This window comes from Ursus americanus, chromosome 4 (assembly GCF_024610735.1).
Source record: "Ursus americanus isolate L20-20 chromosome 4, mUrsAme1.1.p, whole genome shotgun sequence".
Taxonomy (NCBI): domain Eukaryota; kingdom Metazoa; phylum Chordata; class Mammalia; order Carnivora; family Ursidae; genus Ursus; species Ursus americanus.
The window spans coordinates 98,496,695-98,522,579 of NC_142130.1; the positions used below are offsets into that span (position 1 = coordinate 98,496,695).

The 25,885-nt window shown below is 60.5% G+C and overlaps 1 protein-coding gene across 5 annotated transcripts in view; it reads left to right on the forward strand.

Moving 5' to 3' along the window:
• Positions 1 to 1,729: 1,729 nt before the first annotated feature.
• COL18A1 (collagen type XVIII alpha 1 chain) overlaps positions 1,730 to 25,885 on the forward strand; it is a 47,255-nt gene continuing 23,099 nt past the window's right edge. Inside the window, exons 1-5 of one of the 5 annotated variants that reach the window (XM_045776913.2) lie at positions 1,730 to 3,249; positions 14,093 to 14,637; positions 21,700 to 21,786; positions 22,896 to 22,955; positions 24,904 to 25,033. In XM_045776913.2, coding sequence (XP_045632869.2) covers positions 1,884 to 3,249; positions 14,093 to 14,637; positions 21,700 to 21,786; positions 22,896 to 22,955; positions 24,904 to 25,033 — 2,188 coding nt within the window. In that variant the 5' untranslated portion in view covers positions 1,730 to 1,883. The remainder of the gene's footprint in view (positions 3,250 to 14,092; positions 14,638 to 21,699; positions 21,787 to 22,895; positions 22,956 to 24,903; positions 25,034 to 25,885) is intronic. The other 4 variants (XM_045776914.2, XM_045776915.2, XM_045776916.2 and 1 more) reach the window with 4 other exon arrangements.

A 25,885-nucleotide genomic window follows, 5' to 3' on the forward strand; every position in this document is an offset into this window, starting at 1 on the left:
CCTCGCGCAGCCTTGGTCCCTGCTCCTGGCTCGGCGTGGGAGGCCGAGCCAGGGGGTACAGGACCGGCCGCACCAGCGAGTGGCGCCAGGGAGTAGCTGAGGGCCCGGGGCCACCTGGAGGGACAAGGGAGCCACCCTCGGACAGACTCACCCAGGTGCACGGGAGAAGGGAGGGGGCCTTTGGGACTTCTGTCCTGAGATTTCCAGAGACACTTTTAAGCATAAAATCATATTAGTGAATTTTCAAGCAAAGAGACGATTCTCTGGGCATTTCTAAGAATTCTGAGCATTGCAGGGATTAACGCTGGGAACGAGGCCTAGCTGAGGCACAGATGTTTGCATATGGAATGCCCCCCTTTGCAGAGGGGACACAGTGTTCCTCTTCCCTGAAACCCGAGTTCTGACCCGAACAGCCGGGCCCTGCCCTTTGGACGTAGCTGAGTGATTGCATCCTCAGTGCTCCGAGCTGGGGACAGTTGGGGACACGTCATAGTGGCTACACTGCTGAACCCAGCCCCGGGGTGGGGTTGGGCTGAGACCCTTGCCAGAGCCTGGGGACGACGGGTGTTGAGGGGACGTGGGAGCTGGTGTAGAATGTGTTGGTGAAACGAGTGTGCATGATGGTGTGAGTGGACGTGAGCGTGCGCGGACCAGCCGGGGTGTCTGTGGGTGTGCTGGATGCCTTCTGGCTCTGCCTCCTCTGGGCTGTCCGCCGTGAGCCAGGCACAGTCTCTGTGCCTCAGTTGTTCATTCGTAAGCGAGCTGGCGGCTGTGTCCCGCGAGGTTCGTGGGGTAAAGGCAGAGCGCTGGCCCGTGTTTGGCGGGCTGTGCTGGCTGAGCTTTACAGATGGCCCCATTGGGGTGTTCAGGACGGGAGGGAAGGCCCTCGGGGTCCTCGTGGGGGTGGGGAAGCCCATGCACCTGCACCCCTGCGGCCCGGGGACCCGCCCTGGAAGAGGCCCCAGCACCCAGCCCCTCCCCGTGTGCCCAGGAGCGCAGAGCGTCCGCTCTACACACGGTCCGGGCTGTGGGGCGGGGGTGCTGGGGAGACCCCTGTCTGCTTGGATCCTGCGGCTGCCGGTGGCAGCTCCGGTGTCGATTAGCCCCGTCACCCTCCCCTGCCTTCACGGACCCCAGCCGCTGTGGCGTTCTGTCCCTTCAGCAGCTCTGGCGTGAACCTGGAAACCCTCAGGCCCGTGTGGAGCGTGACTGGCACCCAGCACGCGGGCTCCGGCCAGAGGGAGAGAGGGGCGTGCCGCGGGCGCCGTGTGTCCGTGCAGGTGGGAGCCTGGCCCCGGGGCTGTGTGGACCACCCAGCGTCAGGGTCTCGGCTGGTGAATGTCCAGAGGCAACGCTTGTTCCACAAGAATTGGAATGGTGAGCCTTTTTAAGTCTGGTTTTGCCACAGATTGGTGGCCCCGGGCCAGGCTCTTCAGGGCTGTTCTCCGCTGCAGGGTCTCCGAGAGCAAGTGGGCCAGGGCTGCCCGCAGCGGCCCGCAGTGCCCAGCCCTGCCCTGCCCTGCCCCAAGCAGGCACCTGCCCTAGGGCACGGGTCAGGGGCTTTCTCTCGACCGCAGCTCCTGGAGGAGCCCGGCGTGGGGGTCAGCGGAGGGAGGGGGCAGTGCGCAGAAGCAGGGACCGTCTCCCTCTTGCAGTCTGTGGCTGCTGCAAACACAGGGGTGGGGGGTACTGCCTGTCACCTGATCTAGAGGTTTGTGTCTTTTCCCTTTGGTGAGAACAGGAAGGTGGAGGAAAGAGCCTGCGGGCAACAGGAGAGGGGGAGCGGCTGAGGGCCTGTGGGCGGGGAGGGCGGAGCCAGGCTGGCCCGCCCCGGGACGGGACAGGACGCAGACACCGCCCGGCTCTGTGAGCACACAGCACTGATGGCTCGCCACCCCGGCAGCCGCCTCGGCCCGTTGCTGCTGCTCGCGTATTGCCTCGCGGCCGCCCAGGCCAACCTTCTGAACTTGAACTGGCTGTGGTCCACTGGGACCGACGGGCCCACAGCCGGACTGGTCTCTGAGTCCCCAGGGAGCCCACATGTGCAGCCCAGAGAGGACACCACCACACATGTGGCCCTGCAGCATGGCCCCACGGAGCAGGGGAGGGCCCCTGCCAGCTCCGAGCTCCCCGTGGAGAGGCTGGAGACTAGCCAGGGCAGGGCCTCCGCCACGGGCCCGGACTTGAAGGAGGAGAACATCGCCGGCGTGGGAGCCAAGATCCTGAATGTGGCTCAGGGCATCCGGAGCTTTGTCCAGCTGTGGGATGACAGCACTCCCACCACGAACTCCCCCGGGGCAGAGACGGCAGCCCCTACGACCCCCACGGCCCCCCTCACCCTGCCCGGGCCCTCCAGCCCCCCCCCGGAGAACGGGACCGCTCTCTGGCTGGGCAGTGGGACCCTGAGCTCTTGGGGCTCCCAGAGGATCGAGGCCGGCACCCAGCCAGTGCCCACCCAGCCGCCTCACTTCCCGGGCGGGCCCTCGGTGCCACCACCATCTCCAGGTAGAGCTGCTCTGTCCTCTGCGCCAGGTGGGGCCCCTCCCTGGGGCAGCCAGTGGTCCCCGGGGCGGCCCCGGGATCTGGACAGCGGAGGACTCCCGGCCACAGCAGCCCGTCCGGGCCAGCAGCACCAGCTCCCTGACATCCTCAGGCGCACGCCACATCTGCTTCCCCTGGTGACGGGTCCCCTGGGCGCCCTCGCTGCCCCCTCAGCTCTCTCCTCTGGCCCCCCCACCCTGGTGTCCCGGATCCCACTCTCAGCTATAACGGGGGACAGGGGTGCTTGGTCTGCTCCCGTGGCTGACTCTGTGGGGCCTGGTCTCGCTAACAACTCTGCACTGCTCGGGGCGGACCCGCTGACCCCCGCCGGGCAGCCCGTCCACGCCGCTGGCCGCTGCCTGCCCCTGTCTCCCTCCCTGCCGGTCTGCAGCCACCTGGGCATCAGGCACTCCTGGCTGCCCAACCACCTGCACCACGGGACCAGTGAGGAGGTGCGGGCTGCCGCCCGGGCGTGGGGGGGCCTCCTCCAGACGCACTGCCACCGCTTCCTCTCCTGGTTCTTCTGCCTGCTGCTGGCTCCGCCTTGCGGCGCCCGCCCGCCGCCCGCACCTCCTCCCTGCCGCCAGTTCTGCGAGGCCCTGGAGGACGCGTGCTGGAGCCACCTGGACGGGGGCGGGCTGCCGGTCACCTGCGCCTCGCTCCCGGCCCAGGAGGACGGCTTCTGCGTGTTCATTGGGCCGGGTGCAGGTAACTGGCAGGCCCTCCCCCCTGCCCTGTCCCTCTGTCCTGCCAGGTGAGCTCGGCCGGGCTGCTGTGAACCCGGCACAGAGGCCCCCGCCCCCCTGCGACGCTGAGCGGGAGGCAGAGGGGGCGTGATGCTGCCTTCACAGGGGGAAGGCTGAGCTCCGCAGTGGGGTGAGGGCTCGAGACCCTGGCTCTGTGCGTGACGATGGCCAGCTCTCAGCAGCAACCCTCCTGAGCCTTGTGGCTCCTTCAGTCCTGCACACGGCTCTGAGATAGCCCATTACACCCACAGTCAGGAGGGCAGGCTGAGGCATGGAGCGGTGACCTGACCTGTCTGTGAGCTCTGGGGGCCACTCCTGGGCCTCACCCCCAGCCTGAACTGTGCCCCTGTCGCCATCTGGTAGGCAGGGGACAGGGCAGGGCCGTAGCCTAAGAGCGGCCCCGCCAGCTGCCTCTACGTCCCCGGGTGGGCCTCTGAGCTGTGTGCCTGTTCCCACCGCATTCCAGGTCTCAGCCCCATTCCAGTGGGTCTGTGTGTCCTGCTCCCCTCCCCTCCCCTCTTCTTCCCTCCCCTCCCCTCAACCTGCTTCAGTCCCTAGGGTCATTGGGCTTTGGAGCTGGGCTGCTGGGGGTGGACCCCAAGATGGGAGTGTCACCTGCTGGGCCCCTGGGGGATGTGCATGCGTGAGTTCCGGGCCCTGTGCCCAGCTCCACGGAGGAAAGGAATGGGAGGGGATGGAGGGAAGGGGCTATGGTTGCTGCAGTCAGGCCAACGGGGAGTGGCCAGAAGGTCATGTGGCAGCCCACACGGGGCGGCTCTGGGAGTCCCGGTGCGCAGAGCCGGGGGGCTGGGAGCTGGGGCCCAGTGGGGAGGCAGGGCCCGCACCCAGGGCTGTTGGTGCAGTGGGCTCGACGTCATCCATGGGGCCGTGGCAGCCTCTGTGAGCTGTTTGTTTGCACGCTTGCTGGGCGCCCAGAACACCTGATGCTGGGCTAGCAGGGCCTCCTCGAGGGTCTGTGCTGCGTCCACTAAGTGTGTGGGGCGGGGGCTCCCGCCAGCAGGGCCCGGGGCAGCTCGAGCAGAGCCCACCTCCTCCACGGGGGTCGGGGAGGGCCAGGCCTGCCCACATGTCTTGCCCACCCAGGGCCTGTACGCACGGGGGTCCTGCTGTTGGGTCTAGCATGTCTCCTCGGGTTGGGGGCTCGGCCACCCTGCATGCGGGCTGGGAGCTGGTGCAGAGTGGTTCTCATGCGGCCCAGGCAGGGTGGTGTGGGGTGTGGACTCTCTCTAACCACAGCTGCCTTGCTCAGCCGAGTGGCCTGAGAGGGAGTTCTTACTGGACATCTGCACACATTGGCGGGGTCCCCAGGCTGTCAGGGAAGCCGTGTTCCCGGCAGAGCCCTGGGGGACCCTTCTGTCAGTGCTAACTGCCCACGCCCCCTCAGGCCACAGGTGGGGGTCAGGCATTCATCACACCGAGGATCCTTCCTGGGTGCGGCCTGGCTGGGGAGGGTCCCAGGGGAGCCAGGGCTGGGGGCTGGGAGCATTATCCATCCTCTGGCCTCTCAGCTGGGGAATCCCCGCTGCTAGGCCCCTGGGCCTTTCCATCCCCACCTGATGGGGGCGGCAGGGCAGGGGAGGCCCTGATCAGGAGGGAAGGGGTGAGGGCACCCCAGCCCCTCCTCCATGTTGGTGACTTGTCCCCGGTGACGAGTGTGCGTGTCTGGGCTGAGCGAGGGCCTTGGGCTGCCTGGGTATTGGGAAGCTGGGAGTGGGGAGGTAACGGAGGGGTCAGGTTCTCTGTAGGGGAAGGAGGCCCAAAGGGCCGTGCTGCTTTCTTCCCTGGACCCAGCCAGAGCTGCCCACAGAGGCTTCCTGCCAAGGCAGCACCATTTCTGACCCTTCGGTCGAGGGTGTCCTGCACGGGGGCCCCAGGCTCCAGGGTGGAGATGGCGCCCGCTCCCCTCACACTGGGTCAGTGGGGTGTGGACAGGTCACTGGTAAGGCCGCAGCTTTGTCCAGCCTGCTGGACGTGCCCTTCCTTACCTGCTTCCCTCCTGTCCACACAGGGAGAGTGGGTGGGGGAGGGGCTGACGTGGCCCTGGGCAGGGGGGCAGTGCAGCCACTGGTTGCGGCCAGGGAGGTGGTCAAGAGGAGAGGGCTGCTAGGGGAACCCCCATGCTGCTCCTGGAGCCAGCCACGGGTTAGCACGCTGCTGGGGACCCGGTGCCATCTCTATGTGGGGGCTTGTCCCTCAGGCCCCAGAGAAAAGCAAGTAGGGCCCTTACACAGGGGAGGGTCAGCCAGCAGGGGGACTGTCCCCCTGGGGAAGGGGGCACGAAGTGGGGGACAGTGATGGGCAGCCTGGGCTTTGCTTTCTATGCACATTTCCTGATGTCCCTGGAAAGGACGGTGAAGGCAGATCATGGTCTGGGCCTGGGAGCAGGTGTTATTTCTGTCTGCAGGGGAGAAACTGAGGTCTAGTGGGGGTAAAGACGTGTGGGCCTCATGGCTAGCAAGAGGGAGCCAGGAGGTGGACGTGGGCAGTCTAGCTCCGGGCCTGGACGTAAGTGCCCCACGGATGCCGGACAAGCAGAGCCCCAGGCCGTGGGGACCCTGGCTGGCTGGTGGGGTCTCGTCACTGTGATGGTTCTGAGGCTGGCCCTGTCTTCTGGGGAGGATGCCCAGCCCGTCCGTCATGCACCCGCCGAGCGCTCATGCTTCCCAGCCGCTGGGTTTCCATCTACCGCCTTGAATGAACTGTGAATTCAGAAACAGTAAACGTTGTTGCAATACTTCAGTGACGAGGTTTCCGCCTCACTCTGATGTGAGAAGGTGAGACCACCTTCATGGGAAGGTACTTAGGCTTGCCTCCCAGCGCTTGGCAACCTACAAGTACTATCTGAGGACACGGGCTGAGCTCTTACCAAGGCGCCAGCTGGCTTCGGCTTTCTCGCTGGGATGTCAGGTGTCCAGAGCAGCGGATGAGATTGTCTGCAGGTAAGGAGACACACGGCCTTGGAATGGGGTTTCCTTGACCATACTCCCCGTCAGCATACAGCTCACCATTGTCTCTAGTGATTATTCCTTCCTGCTCTGAGGAAGGCTGACGTGGGACATCGTGCAGACAAGAGCTCACCTTCGGCCTCACTGAGGAGGAGCAAGATGGTGGCTGTGATTATGGCCGTGCAGTGGCAGGTTGGACTTTCCACGTGGGAGCCATCTCCCTGACAGTCTGCTTCGCCTTGGTGAAGGAGCTGTTCATTCTGCCACAGGAAAGTCATCTTTGACAGCTTTCGGTTTCAATTGAGAAATCAAGTCTTAAACTGCTGTTACTATTATATATCATGTGAGAAGCTAGCCCACCCAGCCACCTTCATCCATCCACCCACCCATCCATCCTTCCCTCCTTCCATCCATCCATCCATCCATCCATCCACCCAAACTTCCATCCATCCATCCACCCATCCCCCATCCTTCCATCCATCCAACCATCTATCCACCCATCCCCTGTCCTTCCATCCATCCATCCATCCATCCATCCCCGTCCTTCCATCCATCCATCCATCTATCCATCCATCCATCCATCCACAGATCCATCCATCCATCCACTCACCCAGCATCCATCCATTCATCCATCCATCTATCCACAGATCCAAGCATCCATCCATCCACACATTCATCCATCCATCCATCCATCCATCCATCCATCCATCCATCCACCTATCCACCTACCCATCTGGATATTGGATCAGGTTTACCGTGTTAGAATGTGATTGTCACATGTAATATGTGGTTTGTTTTTGTCTTGTCTCGAAACGTGTCTGGAGAGGACCCACCAACCAGTGGTAGAGGCAGAGGCTCAGCTTTGCACTGTTGAGTTTTGTGTGTCAGGGATTCCGGTGTAGGATCTTGTTTGTGATCATTTCCCGTCCTGAGGTCTGGTCCAGCCTCTCCCCCACTGCCATGCTGGTTTCCCTTGAAGTTCTTTTTCTGATCTCCTGATTCTTGGAGTACATGGAAGGCTCAGTAGCCACTCCTTCTCCTACGGCCATGCACCCAGAGAGGCTTGCCTCGTGACTGGGAAGGCTGCGCTGTGGGCGCTGCCTCGTCCACTCCAAGCTACATGGCCAGTGTTCCAGGGGCCCCACCATGCCTTCGAAGTATGTAAAACTGCTCAGGGACCCCTGCCTCCATACACTGCTCCTTTGCCAGCCATCTGCGGGCAGCCCCACTTGGAAGGACCAGGTTCTGCAGACATGTGGCCTCAGTTCTGTGGAGGAGAGAGTGTGCAGAGCAGCCAGTGCTTAGAGTGAATCTTCCTTCCCCAAACCCACAAATTCTGGCCCTGGGGGGACTGCCTTTGCCTGCCACTCTCATCCCTGAGGACCACTCTGCCCCATCATCTTGTCCTCTGCCGCTTCTCTCCTGGGTTACATTTTTACCCCAGAACTAGCTCGTGAATGCATAGGCATCGAGATCAGAGCTTTGCAAGAGAGGGCTGAACACAGCGTCCAAGCCCCCCTCACTGCTGGGATGGGGCATCTTTCCCGTTCCCTCTGTGGCTTTGCATGAATGTGTGGATGTGAGTTTCCTGTGGCTGCTGTGACAAATGACCACAAAAGTAGTGGCTTAAAATAATACAGATGTGTAACCTTACAGTTCTAGAGGTCAGAAGTCCGAAATCAGTCTCACTGGGCTAAAATTAAGATGTTTGTCTGCAAGGCTGTGTTCCTTCTGGGGGCTGCAGGAAAGAGTGCCCCCCGCCTTTTCTAGCTTCTGGGGGCCGCCAGTGTGTCCTTGGCTGGGAGACACACATGCTTTTGAGGATGTATGTCATTAGATTTGGTTAACCTCCCCATCTGGAGCCCTAACATTAATTGCATCTGCGAAGTACCATTTGCAGGTTCTAGACATTGCGGAATGGACATGCCGGGCGTGTCTCCTGCTTACCACGGTGTGTGCGTGCGTGTGCCTGTGTGTGTCCTCATGCACGCACACTCTTGATCCTTGCTTTGCATACATGGGCTCACATTCTGTGTACCCAAAAGTCCCTCTTTTCTTTGGGAACGGGTCTCAGAAATGTTCAGTGTCACTATGGGAGACCCTCTTTCTCGTGTGGTTCTGGTTTGTCCTCCGTCCCTCCTCAAAGGCAGACCTTCAGGTGTTTGCAGCCTCTTGTAACACATGATGCCATAGTTCCCATCTTCTCGACCTGTTTGTCCTGTCCCTGCAGGCCTTGATTTGGGCTCCAGGTGACAGCAGTGTTTGGACTTGGCCTTGGTGTGTTAAACCTCCACCGAAGGATGAAGATTTATTTATTTTAGAGAGAGAGAAAGACCACACATGTGGGTGGAGTGGCAGGGGGAGAGGGAGAGAATCCTCAAGCAGACTCCATGCTGAGCACAGAGCTTGATGTGGGGCTCAATTCTAGGACCCTGAGATCAGGACCTAAGCTTGAAACCAAGAGTTGGACACTCAACCAACTGAGCCACCCAGGTGCCCCGAGATGTTTCTTAAAATGTTCTCAGTATATTTTCTTTTCTGATATCAACATTAGGTTCTCCACTCACCCCGGACATTTTTTACTTTTTGGTTGTGACTCTATGTAATAAAGGGACAGGTGCAGAGCTTTCTTCAAACACTTTATTAGGTTCAAGAAGTCTCTGCACATCTGTCTCACTGAAGGTGTTGTGTTCTATTCTAGCAGGAGACTGGGATGAGACAGTGTCTCGTGGTCTGCAACACGAATGAGGACCTTCTCCACTTTTTGATGTGTGTATTGGGGGCACCATTGTTGGGTGCATGTGGCTGATACCTGGCTCGTCACATCTCAGTGAGCTGTCAAAAAGCATCACCTCCTTGTCCCACTTGCCCCTTCCCCCCACCCATGCACAGCCTCCCCCACTGTTCACATCCCGCACCTCAGTTGTGCATCTGTGACCATGAATGGACCTGCACCGACACGTCGCCATCACCCAGAGTACATCGTGTACGTGAGGTTCCCTCTTGGCAGCGTGCGTTCCGTGTAATGACAGGCATCCACCGCTACGGCATCGTACAGAGTAGTCTGCCCTCTAAGTCTCCTGTGCTCCTCCTCTTCATCCCTCCTCCCCACCACCCCTGCAGCCACGGACCCGTCACCGTCTCCACAGCCGTGCCTTCGCCGCAGAGTCCTGTCGCTGGAGTCACACAGGACGTGGCCTTCTCAGACCGGCTCCCGTCCCTTAGCGATTCGCGCTTACGGTCCCTCCGTGTCTCCTCGTGGCGTGATGGCTCATTTCCTCTCAGCGCTGGATACTCTCCCGTTGACCGGATGGACAGTTCCGGTGTCCGTCCACCTGCTGAAGAGCACCTTGGTGGCTTCCGAGTGTGACAGTTACGCGTGACGCTGCCGTAAGCGTGCGTGTACAGGTTTTTGTGTGGACGTGTGTTCTCACCTCCTCTGGGGAAACACCGGGGAGCGTGATCGCGGGGTCACGTGGAAAAGCATGTTCCGTGTGGTGAGAAACCACCAGACCGCCTTCTGAGGTGGCCGCGTCCTCTGCTTTCCCAGCCGCCGTGAGTGAGCGCTCCTGCCGCGCCACGTCCTCGCCAGCGCTCGCCGGTGTCCGTGTTCCGGGTTGTGGCCGTTCTCGTAGGTGTGCAGCGGTGTCATCGCTGCTTTAATTTTCAGCTCCCCGGTGACCTGTGACGTGGGGCAGCTTTACTTACTGCCCACTTGTGTGTCTGCTCTGTTCAGGCCTTTGGTCCATTTTTAAAAAGATGGCTTGTGTTTTATTGTTGAGTTTTCAGAGTTCTTCATATATTGTAGATAACTGTCCTTGATCAGAGGCGTCTTTTGCAAATGTTTCCTCCCAGTCTGTGGCTTGTCTTCTCACTCTCCTGACATGGTGTTTCACAGAACACCATGTTCAAGTTTTAACAAAATCCCGCTCATCAGTTCCTTCTTTCTTGGATTGTATCTTTGGTGCTGTATCTAAAAAGTCATCGTCCTATCCAGGGTCCCCTAGGATTTCTTCTCTGTTGTCTTCTACAAGTTGTACAGTTTTGCACTTAGCGTGTGATCCATTGTGAGTTAATTGTGAAGCGTGTAAGGTCTGTGTTAGGTTAACTTTTTGCCTGTGGACGTCCCGTTGTTCCAGCCCCACTGGTTGACGAGACGATCTTTGCTCCATTGATCGCCTTGCTCCTTTGACAAGGATCCATTAACTCTGTTTATGTGGCTCTATTTCTGGGCTCTCTGTTCTGTTCCATTTATCTGTTTTTCTGTTCCTTTTCCAATACCACACTCTATTGATCACTGTCGCTTTATAGTGACTCCTGAAGTCGGATAGTGTCGGTCCTCCAACTTTGTTCTTTTCCAACTTTGTGTTGGCTACTCTGGGTCTTTTCCCTCTCACATAAACTTTAGAATCAGTTTGTCAATATCCACAAAATAACTTGGTGGGATTTGACTGGAACTGCACTGAATCTACAGACCAAGGTAGGAAGAACTGACATTTTGACAATATTGAGTCTTTCTATCCATGAACATGGACTATCCCTGCATTTATTTAGTCCTTTGATTTATTTCAGCAGAGTTTTGCAGTTTTCCTCATATAGATATTGTACATGTATTCGTTATATTTATACCTAAATAATTAGTTTGTGGGAACGCTAACGTAAATGGTATTGTGTTCTTAATTTCAAATTCTGCTTGTTCGTTACTGGTGTATAGGAAAGTGATTGAATTTTGTGTATTAACCTTGCATCCTACAACCTTGCTATAATGACTTAATTGTTCCAGGAGGTTTTTGTTTTGTTTTGTTTTTGTCAATTCTTTTGTATTTGCTACATAGATGATCATGTCATCTACAAATAGTTTTATCTTTTTCTTCCCAATCTGTGTACTTTTATTTCCTGTTCTTGCCTTATTGCATTAGTGAGAACCTCTAGCATGGATGCTGAAAAGGAGTGATGAGAAAGACATCCTTACCTCGTACCTGATCTTAGCGTGAAGGCTTCACGTTTCTCACCATTAAGTGTGATATGAGTTGTAGGGGTGTTTTGTTCCTTCATCAAATGGAGGAAATTCTGTTTTATTCCTAGTTTACTGAGAGTTTTTACCACGAATGAGTGTTGGATTTTGTCGAATGCTTTTTCATCATCTATTGATATGATTTCGTTATTCTTTTTGGTTAGTGTGTTGACGAGATGGAATCCATTAATTGAGTTTTGAATATTGAACTAGCCTTACGTACCTAGGATAAATTCCACTTGGTCATGGCTGGCCTGTTTGCTGAAAGGGAAACTGACTTCAGCTAGGCAAGTCCCCTGATTCCTTAATCCAAGGTGAGTGTGGACCAACAAGTGTGGACAACAAAGATGTCACCCGCTATGTTCCCATGAAGGTATTTTTCTAAACTCTCAGAGCATGGCATGGGCATTTGCTTTTTGGAGAGATCTTGATTTCCTGCCCATGACAGCTGGGCCAGTGTCTCTAGTGCAGCAGCTGCCAGAAGGTCTACAGGGAGGTGACCCCATCCTCCACTCGGTGCCTGTAACTGGAGAATGGACCGGTGATTTTAGGACCATGGCATTTGGAGGCTTACTCCCAATGGGAACCATGAGAAATATCATGGAGAGGAAGGGGCTGCCTGTGCTTCACTGGGGTCCCTGGGCCTGCCCTTGGACCATGCTGTTGTCTTTCAGCCCAGGACATCAATGGCTGCTGCCTCTTGCATTCTAAATTAATCTGGAAAACTTCTAGCTGCCTGGGAGGAAGGGCAGTGGTGGGCATATCCATGTTTCACTTTGGGGAAAGCTAAGTCAGGACAGCAGGGCCACTGACATGGAGGTGAGAGTCCGGTTTTCTAATCTTAGAGCATCTCCCTAGGTGTACTCTCAGGCCCTGGGAACTTCTGATATGAAGGGACCGTCATAGCAGCTACTGTCTTGGTGGACACGTAGCAGTGTCTGTCTTTGAGCATCAGGTAACCACCATCTTCCCAGAGCTTACATCTTCTAGGTCCCTCTGCTCCCTAGCACTGAGGCCAGGCTATTGTTGCAACGAGGCCGCTGTCGGCACTGCACTTGGCTGCTCCCCACTTCCCATCTGCATGAGGGTCTTACCTGCAAGGGATGGGGGAGCCCTGGCTTGCTGGTGGTGCTGCCTACAGGGTGGGAAGTCAGGGCCATGCAGAGCTGAGATGCCCACCGCTGCCCCAAGGGAACCAGCCCTGGGGGGTACCTGAAGTGCCTGTCCTCGTGTGGGTGGCTTCTGTCTCTCCTCCGTTTTCATTTTTTGTTCTCAAAGAGCTCTTTGAAAGACAAAACTTGCCTTAGGAAGTTGGGGTTTGGCTTCGCTTCCCTCTGCTCTGACCTGGCCTGCTGCTCAGGGCCAGACCCCAGGTACTCCCCCTTCCCCCCCACATTCACACTCACTGCCACAGTCTCACACATTCATACACACAGTCACCACCTTGCTCAGGACACCCGCTCGTCGGCAGCCCCTTCCCAGAAGAGCGTCTCCTCCCATGTAATTCTCACCTTGGAGATAGATCACAGCCAGACTGCAGGTGGGGGTCTTGAGAGAAGAGGCTTTGGGTTGGGGCCTTTGGCTGGACTGTGGCCCCAAAGTCCCGGCTCCAGCTTGTAAACTGGGTGTCCACACAGGAAATCACCAAGTTCCGGTCTGTCCTTGACTTGGTGGTTGCCCCATCCTGTGTCCAGTAGCGACTGCACTCCCTGGACAGAGAGGTAGACCCTGCCCTCTGCCCCAGCAGCTGACCCTCCTGGCCAAGATCGTAAGGCTGCCGGTGGCCCCCGCGTGCCCGGGAAGCGCTCTCCTCCGTGCTACACCCGAGGCAGGTCCCGTGCATGGTCAAGTCAGGCCCTGCTGGGGCCCAGGAGCAGCGTCATGGAGAGCAGGGCCTGTGTCCCTCCCACAGCAGCCTCTGGCCCCACCTGGAAGGACAAGAGATGAGATAGAACACGGGGCACCATGGCCGTGTCCCCGGCCTAGACTCGAGCCACCTCCAGCTGGTGGGAGGACACGGGGGAGGAGGGCAGACGGGGGCTCCTGAGAGACTGAACCAGTGGGGCTGGGACTCCAAGGGGTGTTGGAGAGGAAGGTGGGGCCACCCAGTGTGAGCATCGGTCGGTGAAGGAACCGGGGTCTGTCCTCCGCCACTGCAGGTCAGGGTGGCTGTGGCGGCCCAGCGTGGACACGGTGGGAGGGGGCCCCGAGGAAGCCCCCGACAACACGGGGGCACTTGGGTGGGATTGGCTGTATTACGAGTGTGAGCGCAGGCCCGAACCCCAAGGACGGGCTCAAACTAAGACGGATCCTCCAAGGAACAGCCCCCCCTTTTCTGTTTTTCTACCCCGGGGGCTTAGTCTCCAGGCGGGTTGGTAATGTAGACGAAAGTGCAGGGAACTGTGGGCTGGACGGGTTTCTCTCTTTTGTAACGGATGCCGTTCAGGCCAGCGCTCCGGGGCTGGGGCTGGAGCCCAGTTCCTGGTGGCTGAGGGTGGGGATGTGGGTCATAGGGTGAGGGTGCGGGGCCCAGCCCCCACGGCAGGCTGCTGGCCCCGCTGGGGACGCCGTGCTCGGCCACATCCTTGCTCACTCTATCCCCCTGGCTGGGACGGTTCCTGTCGCGTCCCCCTGGGGCCCGTGAGCCCATGGAGGGAGCGGAGCAGTGGCTTGTGGCCACAACTCCTGGCCCTGTGAGGGGCCTGGAGAAACGGGGCAGGTGCCAGGCAGGTGGGGAGCCGCTCGTGACTCAGTGTCCCCCTGGCACCCTGACTGCTTTGTCCCCCCCAAGCACACCCTCACCGGGTTCTTTCTCCTCTTTGCAGAAAGCCTGGGCACGGAGGTGGGGCTCCTGCAGCTGCTTGGAGAGCCCCCGCCCCAGCAGGTTACTCAGGTGGACGACCCCGACGTCGGACCAGCCTTCGTCTTTGGCCCGGATGCCAACAGCGGCCAGGTGGCCCGGTACCACTTCCCCAGCCCGTTCTTTCGTGACTTCTCGCTGCACTTCCACGTCCGGCCTGCCACCGAGGACGCGGGGGTGCTGTTTGCCATCACGGACGCGGCCCAGGCAGTGGTCTCCGTGGGCGTGAAGTTGTCGGGCGTGCGTGATGGGCACCAGCACATCCAGCTCCTGTACACTGAGCCCGGGGCCACGCGGACCCACACGGCCGCCAGTTTCCGCCTGCCCGCCTTCACCGGCCAGTGGACGCGCTTTGCACTCAGCGTGGACGGTGCGACTGTGGCACTGTTTGTGGACTGCGATTTGTTCCAGAGGGTGCCCTTGGCGCGCTCCCCGCGGGGCCTGGAGCTGGAGCCCGGCGCTGGCCTCTTCGTGGCCCAGGCCGGGGGAGCAGATCCTGATAAGTTCCAGGTAACCTGATGGCCACTGTGCTCTGGGGACCGGCCCTGGGGGTGGGGGTCCATCCGGCCACTGGGGACAAGGACAACAGCAGTGTCCTGCCTTGTGCCGCCGTCCCCCGGGAGAGGACCGCCCTCTGGGCAGAGCCGTCAGCCCCACTGGAGGGCAGCTCTGGGGGTCCTGGCTCCGTCGGGCTCCCGTATGCCACCTACTGCCCTAGTGTTCTAGCCCCTTGACCCTCCCAGCCCAGGAGGCCCTGTGGGACCACCTTCCTACCTGGACCCCCATCCCTGCCATGGCAGGAGCCCCCACTGTGTGTATGGTGCCTGCAGTGACCCCAGGGCCCCCCTGGCTGAGCAGGGTCGTGTCCCGGCCCACGTGACTCGTGCACAATGAGAACCGGGGGCTTTCAAGACGGTAACAGCAGCTCCTACGTAGCCCCGAGCCTGGGCGCCGCCCCGTGAAGGCCGCGCTCCCGCTGGGCTGGGCTGGGGGCTCCCATCACCCACCCACGTCAGCCCTGCTGATTATCCTCATTTTCACCAACCGCGCAGCCCCGGCTCTGCTCAGCCTCAGGGCAGCAAGGGCAGAAGGGCCCCAGGGACCCTGGTCTCAGGGAAGCCCCCCTCGCCTCACGCCTGGCCTTGGCCTTCCCGGAACCTGGGTGGGCTCTTTCTCCTGGGCCCTGGCCTCCCACCCTCGTGGGTGCTGATTCCCGAGCCCCAGCCCTGACCCTGGAGCCGCGGCAGCTGGGACGCCCCTGCGCCCTGGTCACACAGGGTCCCTGTGTGAGCCCAAGGGGGCGGTGTCCCCGGGACAGAAAGTTAATTATTGCCCAGACAAAGGCCGCCTGATGGAAGTTGTTCTAAGCCCTGGTGACTCGGGGGCTGACAGCTGACCTTTCACCTCCGGCAGGAACTTTAACCCCTGGCGTCTGGGAGCCAGCAGGACTTTGATACCAAACTGGGCCCCTTTGTGTTTTCGTTTTGATCCTCCAACATGATTAACTGGAAGGGGTCAGACAGAGCTGTCCCGTCGAGGGAGGGGCTGTGTCCACGGCTGGCGTCCCAGATGTTCCCCTCGTCTTGTTTTCTTTTTTGCTTTTTTTTTCTTTAAAAAGGTTTATTTGAGAGAGAGAGAGCACAAGCGGGGGGAGCAGCAGGCAGAGGGGGAGGGAGAAGCAGGCTCCCCGTTGAGCAGGGAGCCCAATGCAGGGACTCGATCCCAGGACCCTGACCTGAGCCACAGGCAGACGCGTCACCGCCTGGGCCTCCCGGGCGCCCGCTCCCCACGTCTGTAACATTCTGCAGACAGGCTGCATGTGTGCGGGTGGGGACGGGGTCGCCCGTGTCATGGCGTGCTGGAGGTCACCACCGCCGTGGACGAGGACGCCCAGCACCTCCTCCCTGGGCCTTGTCAGGGTTCTGTGTCACGTACGCAGAACACAGTCACCTGTCAAAACAGGCAACGGTGTCTGGGTGTTTTAATGTGCATGTCTTGGTGGTTAGTGTAGACAGATTTTCGTTTTTTCACATGATTTTTGGCTGTTTGAATTTCTTCTTTTATGACTAGCCTGTTTATGTTCTTTGCATTTTAGTTTTGATGGGTTCAATTATTTCTTATTGATTTATACAAGCTCTTTATATATGAAAGGAACTGCTCCTTTGTTTTGCCCACTGTAAATTTTATCTCCAGATTGCCTTTTGCCTTTTTATGGTGTCACTTTCTACCTTAAACCATTGACATATTTGAAGTATTCCTGTGGAACACGCCCGTGGAGGGTACAATGGCGGCCAAGCCTCTGAAGGTAGGGAAGACAGGAACGGGGCGAGGTGTCGGCTCCCCCGTTGGTGCTGGGCTGCGGGCCGCCTGCCCTGGGTGGCTGCTTGACTTCAGCTGCCTTCACTGGGGCCACGTCCACCTGAGCCGAGAGTGGTCTGGCTCCTGGCGTCCCCGCAGACTGGAGGCTTCAGGAATTTTCTGTGTGGGTGTTTGACCAGAGTCCAGCTGGCGGAGCGGAGAGGCTGGGAGGACAGAAGACAGATCAGTTTAGCGCAGGCCTTTCCAGACTTTCTGAATTGAGGTTCCCGGGGAAGAGTCACTCCCGTCACGTGATCTGTAAGAGTTGGCAGAAGTGAGCGCGGGGCTGGGGCTGCCGGGAGGAGGCTGGGCGTCCCCTCCCGCCCCGCCCGAGTGGGGCGCCCCGCCCCACAGCCCCACACCAGGCGGCCCCACAGAGCCGTGATTGTCTCTGGTCACCAACACTGGTCTCTGCAGCTTGATTCCTCCCGAGTCACGTGTGGGGACAAGTGTCTCCTGGGAAGTGACGCGCTCCGGCCGGTCATTGCAGCGCTTTGCTGAAAGTGCCCTTCCCAGCTCTTGCTCAGTGGTCCTGTGCCTTTCTAACGTTCTTAACCCTTTCTAAGGCTCTTAGGCCGCGTGTCCCTTGATGGACTCCCTCTGCGGAGGAGCCCCGGCCCGCTCTCCGTGGGCTTGCGTCTGTGTAGACCCTTCCTCGCGGCCTCGGGCTTCTCTGGCGGCTCTCTGCCGCTGGTGGCGGCTTCTGCACACAGAGCGCCCACAGATACCCCAGTGCCAGACGGGGCGGGACGCGGCCCTGCCCTCCCGAAGGCTGGCCCCGGCGCTGGCACCTCGCGCCCACCGGTCACTTCCTCTGTCCAATGGCGAACCCGGGGCAGGCGGTGACTCTCCTCAGCCCACGGCCGAGTGGGCCACGTTATAGAAGAAACCCGCGCCCGGTCCACCGAAGCCGGGAGGTTGTCCTCCAGCCCCGGGCAGGCGGGATGCCGGGGACCGCGCGGATCAGCCCGGGGACGCGGGGTTGGGGTGCCCAGACCCGCCGCTCCGGACCAAGGCAGAACCGGGGTGCCGCGGTCACGCCCACCCCCCCCCAACACCAGCTAGGACAAGCGCTTCCGTCCCTTTTACTCACCTGAAGTGACGACGCACAGCGGGGGGAGGGCCGAGGCACAAGGCCACGGCATTCCTGCCATTTCCTGCCTTCGCCGAGGGAGAGACAGGCCCAGTTGTCTCTGATGGAATGACTTGCCCGGACGTGACCCCGCGAGAAGGAGCCGCGAGGAAGCCAGATGCTCTCGTGCCAACACTCAAGGCTTGACGCAAGCTGGTGGTCAGAAGCCACTGGCGCAAGGAGCGCGAGGCCACGGGGTGGGGGGGGCCACCCAGCTGCAGCTGCGGTGGGTGACAAGGGACCAGGCCGACCTGGGGGTGGGCCAGCAGAGGACGGAGCAGCTGAGTGGAGGCAGGGGTGGTCAGGCCCGGGAGCGCGGCGTGCCGCGCCCCCCATGCAGCCGCACTCAGCCCCACCCACAGCCAGGACACGGCCCTTCCTGGGTCAGAGCCCACCCCGGAGAGTCCTGCGGCCCCGGGAGTGGGGGTCCCGGGGAGGCACCCACACCAGTGACCTCAGACTCTCTTGCAAAGCACAGAGTTCTCATTGTCTCCACAACTACGCCCTGCAGCCCACAGCATGGTCGCGCAGGATGTGTTTAAATGGCCGTTGCTAACACAGGGCGACGTCTCCAGATCTTGCGTTTGCTTCGGAGTCTGTCCAGTATTTGTAGTGGGTCCTGTGACTTTTGCTCAGCTGACGTCTTCCCCACTAAATGTGTCCCTGGGGGACTGCGGCATCCCGAGCCAGTGCGCCTGGCTCTCCCTCTGCACGGGTAACTTGGGGAGAACCTCAGGTCCCGCGCTGGTGCTAAGCCTGGTCTATCGGAAGCTCAGAGCCTCCAAGGGCGGGGTCTGTGGGGACCGTCAAGGCAGGACGTCTGGCCCCCTGACCCCACCTGCCAGAAGTGCCCATGCCCTCCCTCCATCGCTGCCACCCCCAGGGGCACCCGTGCTGCCCCGTGGAAAGCTCGACCTTCTAGAATTTAACATCTGCCCTGTGCTGTCCCTGCGTTTTCAAACATGGTGACCCATGTCACCTGGGCCACCCTGTCCCTCCTTCAACAGGGAGCACGATGCTGCTGCTGACCCCTGAGCTGACCCCTGCATTTGTAAGTCCAGGATGGCCTATGTTTCCTGTGGACGATGGTGCCCCCAGGAACCTGGACAGTGAAGGGCGCCTGTGTGTGTGTCCCCTGCCCCTGGTCTGCACGCACATGCTCATGGACCCACACTGCTCACATGCACACACACATGTGCTCTCATTCACACATACATGCTCTCACTGCACACAGGTCATACTTGTTCACATGCACACGCGTGCTCTCTCACGTGCCCACAGGCACACACGTGCTGGATACGTCCGCGGGCTGTGTGCTGGCCCTACCTAGGTTATTCTCTCACTGCATGCACATGTGAACACGTTTGCACATGATGCATCCACACATGGCTCTCACACACGTGCTCACACACTTCTCCCACACAGCTTGGCTGCCCCCATGGTGCCTGTGGCATCCCAGAATTTGAAGGAAGGTCACTAGTTTCTCAAATATACCAACCGCTGCCCGCAGCCGACTCCCCCCACCAGGGCGTGGACTGTCTCCCCGTCATCCTGGAGCCCCAGCCCCGGCAGGGCCTGTCTGCAGCCAGTCCCCATGCTGCCTCTCCCCTCCCCACTGCGGCTCACGGGGGCTCGGGGCCCGAGCCCCCAGAGGAGCTGTCAGCACGAGTCCCAGGCGGTCAGCCAGGCCCTCCCTAAGTCCCACTGATGGCTCTGTGGTGGGCTCCCCGGCGACCACTGTGAGAAGGGCTGGGCCCCACTCTGACCGTGCACTTTGTGGGGTTGCTGCAGGGCAGCATTGCTCCGGGGGCCGGTGCAGGAGGAGGCAGGGAGCGGTGAGGCTGGCTCTGGATCTGAGAGGAGGGCCTGCTGGGCTCAGGGTCACACACAGGCCACCACTGGTCTGGTTGAAACATCGGGGCCGATTCTCTGGCCACTGGAGACAGCGCTGTCCATGCCTGGTCGCTTTTTTCCTTAAAGAGATGGAGTTCTCAGCTGCACGCTTCCAGAAGCCTGCCACCGCCACCCCCTGCAATGTGGCCACCCACCAGCGCAGGGACAGGCCCACGGACGGCCACCCTGCCCCCGCCCCTGACTCCCCCAGCCCCACGGTCTGGCCGCTGTCTGTCAGCTTCCCTTGGAGTGCCACGACACCTGGATATCACCCGGCTGCCCGGAAGAGACTTCTGGAACCGATGACCATCCTGGGTCCGAAGGAGAACCAGTGCAGCTTCCTCCTGGAGCCACGGTCCACGGTGTGGACCACGGAGCCACAGACAATTCCTGCCTCTGATCTGGAACACACTGTGGTTAGGTGGGGACAACAGTGACGGCGAGGTACGTGGTCCCGCCCGTGGCCACCATCTTCCCCCCTTCAGAAGTCAGCCCAGCGACCGGAAGTGACCGTGTGCAGCTTGGCGCAGCCCCACCCCAGCTTATGAGCCGGCGGCCACTTTGGCAACCCCAGCTGTGCCAGCTGCCCGTGAGGCCGGCCCTGTGTGCGCACCTGCGAGGGACGAGGCTGCACGTGCCGCGCAGAGTGGAGATCGTTCACCTGCATTTGACTGCTTCCCGCCTGTGTCCTCAGCCGCCTCCTTCCCCTGCAAGTTGGGGCACTGGCCCGCTGCAAGTGCGTTGGGAAAATGAGGACCTCATGGTCATTGTGGGGTGCCAAGCACCTTCCTCCCCTTGAGTCCCGCCTGGGTCCAGCCATTCTCCTTGGCCTCCCAGGAGCAGGGGTATGTGGCTGAACGGGCATGCGTGTGCAAATCACACACATGTAAGCACAGACAGATGCTGTGTATAACACACATATCCGTGTGCATGTGTGACACACACAGAGGGAGACAGGATGTGGCTCCACAGGCCTCACTGTCAGCAGCTGGGGGGTGGAGAGGGCATATAGAGTCAGGCAGAACTGGCCGCTGAAGTGTGAACCGTCCTGGGTAGGGATCCAGGAGTGCTTCCTGGAGGAGGCAGCCTTGGGAAGCAAGTAGAGCGCTCAGGCAGGGCTCAGCTGGGTCATGGTGGGGTGTTGCTGGTTGGTTGTCACATGCTCTTGTTGGTGGGGAGCAGGAAGGGCATGGGGTCGAGGGTCAGCTGATGCAGGGAGTCTGAAGGTCATTTGAAAGAATAAGCAGAATAACGTAGGTGGGGCCAGCATGAGGCCTGCGGACACATCTGACCGCCGGCGAGAAGGGCTCCTGCATGCGGACGTGGCTGGGGATGTCAGGCGGTTCCCGCGACACGTGAAGGTTACACGGATGACATTCCGGTGTGCGTAGCGCTGGGCACCGCCACGCTCAGCCCTTCGTGTCCTGCTGGGGTCGACCCCAGCACGACGCACCGCAGTCGGGACGGACACCTGAGTGTTCACCAGCCGGCCCCTGACCCAGGCCTTTCGATCACCGGGGTGGTTCAGACGCGCCTCTCGGACTGACCCAGGCAGCTTCTATTTGGGAGAAGTGCACCGGCGTACGTCCCCGGGGTTGGCATGTTGAGGAACAAAGAAAACACTAGACAACACACGTGTAGACACTCACCGTTTCCAGGCAGGGAAACCTTGCAGCAAGTGTCACAAGACGCCTGGTGGCCCCGTGGCCTGACGGCAAGGGCTCAGCCTGGAAGGCGCGTCCCTGGGGATCACCCCTCTGACCCCACCTGGGCAGTCCGAGCCGCCTGCCGCAGGAGCCCCACACCCGCGCCCTGGGGCACACCTGCTGGTTTTCAGTCATGGACTCCAGGGGTCCCCAAAGTAGCCGGGGCCACACGCAGCTCCCCCTCCCCCGTCACCACTCCCTTGGTTTGGGGGAGATGCGTGTACTGGTGAGCCCTGGGGCCCGTGGTGCCTGCTTCACGCAGCAATCTCCGGGAGCACGCCTGCGTTCCACGTCCCGCCAGGTGCTTTGGGAGCCCCCCTGAGCTCGCTCCATTCTCTGAGACGGCTTCATCCTGGACCTTCTTGCTCCGCTCCATGTCCCCACTGAGTCAGCCTCGGGGCACTGGGCTCCGCGCTGGGTGCCGGCCTGTCTGCACTACCTGCCTCGGGACCCACGGGGACCCCTCTCTTCCTCTGTCTTTAGGGGATGATCGCGGAGCTGAGGGTGCGTGGGGACCCCCAGGTGAGCCCCATGCACTGTCTGGAGGAGGACGATGAGGACAGCGGCGGGGTGAGTGAAGGGGCTCCCTCCCCACCCCACCCACTCCTACCCGAGGGCAGAGGGCCCAGGGCGCGTAGTTACCAGGAACCCCAAAGTGGTGGGATTGGAAAGGTCTCCTTTGAAAGATGCCATCTGGGTACCAAGAACCTGGGACCACATTTTCACTTACCCATAACATCAGAAAGAGCCTTCCCTGCCTAGAACTTTCTGCTTGAAAACTCATACCAAATACAGAGTGAGCGTTAAAACGATCCCTAGAAGAGCCAGTTGGGTGCTATGGGCGCTAGCAGTCCCTGTGGCCAGATGCACGTGTGTGCATGTGTCTGAAAACGTGCACGCATTTGAAAGCATGTGTGCACGTGTGTGCATGTGTGAAAGTGTGTGTGCAAGCATGTGTGCATGTGTGAGAAAGCTTTGTGCATGTGTGTGCATGTGTGAGAAACCATTGTACACATGTGTGAAAGCACTGTGCATGTGTGTGAGCGCATGTGTGCATATGTGTGCAAGCATGTGTGCACTGTGTGCATGCGTGAAAGTGTGTGTGCAAGCATGTGTGCATGTGTGAGAAAGCTTTGTGCATGTGTGAGAAAGCATTGTGCACATGTGTGAAAGCACTGTGCATGTGTGTGAATGCATGTGTGCAAGCATGTGTGCACGTGTGTGCATGCATGGGTCTAAAGAAGATAATCCAATTCTCGGAGTATGAGGGACAAAACGGGGAAAGCTGGTGTTCCTGGGAAGAATCCGGAGCTGAAAATGCCCGCAGTGACCCCATGGCCATGAACAGAGCGAGGGCATCAGCCGTGTGCGTGATCAGCGCAGGGATGAAAGGACAGGTCCCATGTCCCGCGGCTGCAGGCCACTCTGTTCAGCACCTTCAGGCCGTCCACACGTGGCCTTCGTGCTGACAGGTCCGTGCCCGGAGCCCCCTCTGCAGGGCCTCCGTCCTCTGGCTGTTTCCCAGCGCAGTGTCCCAGGAACAGGACGACCAGTCAGAAGAGAGGAACGTTTTCTTCCCGGTTCTGTGTGGGTCTGACGGGCGTGCCCCCCGGCGGCCAGGCTGTCCCCACGGGGATGTCGTTTGGTCACTGGCTCCCTCCTTTCCTGCGTGCCCTCAGGTGTCCGGAGACTTCGGGAGCGGGCTGGAGGAGACCCGGGAGCCTCTCAGGGAGCCGCCGGTGAGTGCTGTGAAGCGGAGGCTGCCGTCCCGGGGTTCTGGTGGGGACCGTCTGCCCGGGACCCCACCCAGCAGTGTGGCCGTGCGAGCACATGCGCGGGAGACTTGCTTGGGCTCCCTGGGACCTGAGGACACACTCCCAGATGGACACGGGAACGCTGGGACTCAGATGGCCCCTCCAGGAGATATGCCTTCTTATCTCTGTCACGAGGGATTTAAAATTCAGTTTCTGATTCTAAACCCTCCTTGGGTCTGTGGGGTGACCGCAATGTTCTGTTTACGCCTCTGCGTTAACTTGTAGGGGCCACAAAGTGCTAGTGGGTTCGTAGCTCAGATGAGATGGGAACGTAGGCGGGCGTTACGGGGAGGAAAGTTCCGGAGGCCGAGTCAGAGCTCACCCAGCTTCCACCACCTGAATATCGTGCAGTAGGGAAAAGGTGGCCTTTTTTTCCATTTGCACAAACATGTTGCCTCTGCCCTTACCACCAGCCCGCCTCCCGTTGCCCCGTCCCAGGGCTTGCGCACCGAGGGCCCAGGACAGTCAGGGTGCTGAGCTCCACCCACACAGGGGGCTCTGGGGACCCCTTGGCCTTGCACTGGTCGGAGCAGCACGGGGAGGGCGCCCGGCAGGCCCCCTGGACGCGGCATCCATGTGTGGTGCCCGCGTCAGACAGCCTGTGGGTCCCTCACAGATGCAGCTTGGATTTAGTCACTTGCCGCTTCACCCACCGAGCTCCGGTCTCCCCAGGGCTCCCTGGTGCAAACCAGAGCATTGAGAATGCAGAGCCCCCATGGAAATGGGGGGTCCGAGCTCTGCCAGGGCCGCGGCGTGAAGTGCCATGGCTTTGCGGCCTCTCTTAGTGGGTGAGAGGAGTCGAGGACCCAGAACCGGTCACACGCTTTCATCCTCTGCCCCATGCCCTGCAGGGCTCGACCAGGAACCTAGCTCCTGGGAGCCAGGCTCCTGTTTGGGAAGTCCGGCCGCCGACCCGCTGGTGGTGGCTTCCTGGAGCGCCGAGGACTGGGGGATAGGCAGGCCAGCCCAGGGCACACGTGGCCTCCGAGTGCTGCTCGCCTGCTCTCCACGGCCAGGCCTGGCCCTCCGTGCCATCCTTCTCAGAGGCTCTGGGATGTCGGTGGCCAGCTGGGGACTCGGGGGTCCCAGGACACCTTCCACCGCATCAGTGGGGCCGTGGCTGCAGGGGGAGGCGTGGTGTCCAGCTCCAGCCCCTGCTTGCCCTCAGACAGGCCCTCAGCCTGGCCTCACAGGAATGACGGTCACCGAGGGCCTTGACCCGCACAGTGTCCCAGAGAGCTCGTGCCTAACGGGGGTCTGGCAGTGGCAGGAAGCGTCCTGACTACGTATTTGAACATCTGTGTGCGGGTTCCCACATCCTGGAGGCTCCGGTGGGCCTGGGGGAACCAGGAAGACGGGGTTTCAGAGCAGAGCTGGCCTGGTCGCCTCAAGGGGGGATGTCAGTCACCCGGCCCTGGCCGTGAAGTGCCCGGTCGTGGCCCCTGCTGAGGACAAGTCGCGGCCACGTGCCATCTTGCGGTGAAATGCCAGAGGTCCCGCCCTCCACAGGCATCTGAGGCCCCTCACCAGGCGGGTCCCTGACCTCGGGGAGGAGCTGGGCCCTCGAGTGTCACCGAGGGGCTGCCCCGGGGCCTGAGCGGGCACATGCCTCCCTGGCACACAGGAAGACCTCCAGCTAGGGGCGTTGGGGGAACCCCGTCCCGACGGGCTGTTCAGGAGGAGACAGCTATGGGGAGCCCTGGAGCGTCTCCCTAAGATGAAGCCCCTGGTGTTTCGTTCTCGTCTTTCTGTGAGAATCTGTGAAGATCCTATCTCACAAACCACGTAACCTGACAGATTTATTGATACACGTCCGCAGGACATCCACGTTTGCCAGATAACGGAGCTGTTTCTCCCGCTCTCACCTTGCCAGGGTCCGTCCCCCAAACCCAGCCTCCCCGAGGCTCCCCCGGTCACTTCTCCGCCCTTGGCTGCAGGCAGGGATGTGCAAGATTCCAGAACTGAAGAAATTGAGGAAGAAACCACGGTGTCTTCGTTGGGAGGTAAAACTGTTCGGTGGCGTGCGTGGGTGGCGAGGGGCTCCCAACCGCCGCGGACACATGCCCAGCAGGGGAGGGGGCAGCGCCCGCCTGGTCCCCTGTGGCTGCAGGAGAGTCAGCGCAGAGCCGCTGCAGGGCCTGGCGTTGTCTTTGTGGTTCAACTCTCGTGTTGCTGTTGCTGGTGGGGTTTGTGGGGCCGTCCCGAGGGTGCTGCGGGCTCGCCAGGACCCGGGAGCTGGCTTCGAAGGGGCACAAATCGTTGCACAGATTGGCCTCTGCCTGGGACCTCCGTGAGCTAAGCCTGCCCCGGGTTGGCATTTGGGGTCGGGGACTTCCCCTGGTGGCTGTGGGGGTCAGCTGGTCGGAGTGGGGGTGGGGCTGCAGGGGGGGCCCCGCCGGAGGCCGGGCTGCGGTGCCGCGGGTGCACAGAGGATGACGTGGCGTCTTTGCGTGTCAGCTATCTGTCACTGTGAGCGGAACGCCACGACCGTGGCCGCTCGGGAGGGTGCGGTGCCAGGGCTGCGTCCTCTCCTAGAGGCCCCCACGGAGGACCCGCTTCCTGCTCATTCAGGTTCTTGGCAGAGCTCAGGTCCCTGCAGCTAGGGGCTGGAGGTTCCCCAGGGAGCAGTCGTAGGTTCTAGGGGCCGCCCGGCCACCTGGGCATCTTGAAGCGGCCACGCCAGGCGGCATCCTCCTCATGCTTCGACTCTCTCGAGCCTCCCCTCCGTCCTCAGCTCTCTGGCCTCCCTCTACAGTTCTGGGGCTCGTGTGACTGCCTGGTTGTTCGTCTCCCTACCCTACCGTAAGTCAGCTCCTCCGTAGCTCAGTGACCCCTCCGGAGTGCTCTCACAGCGC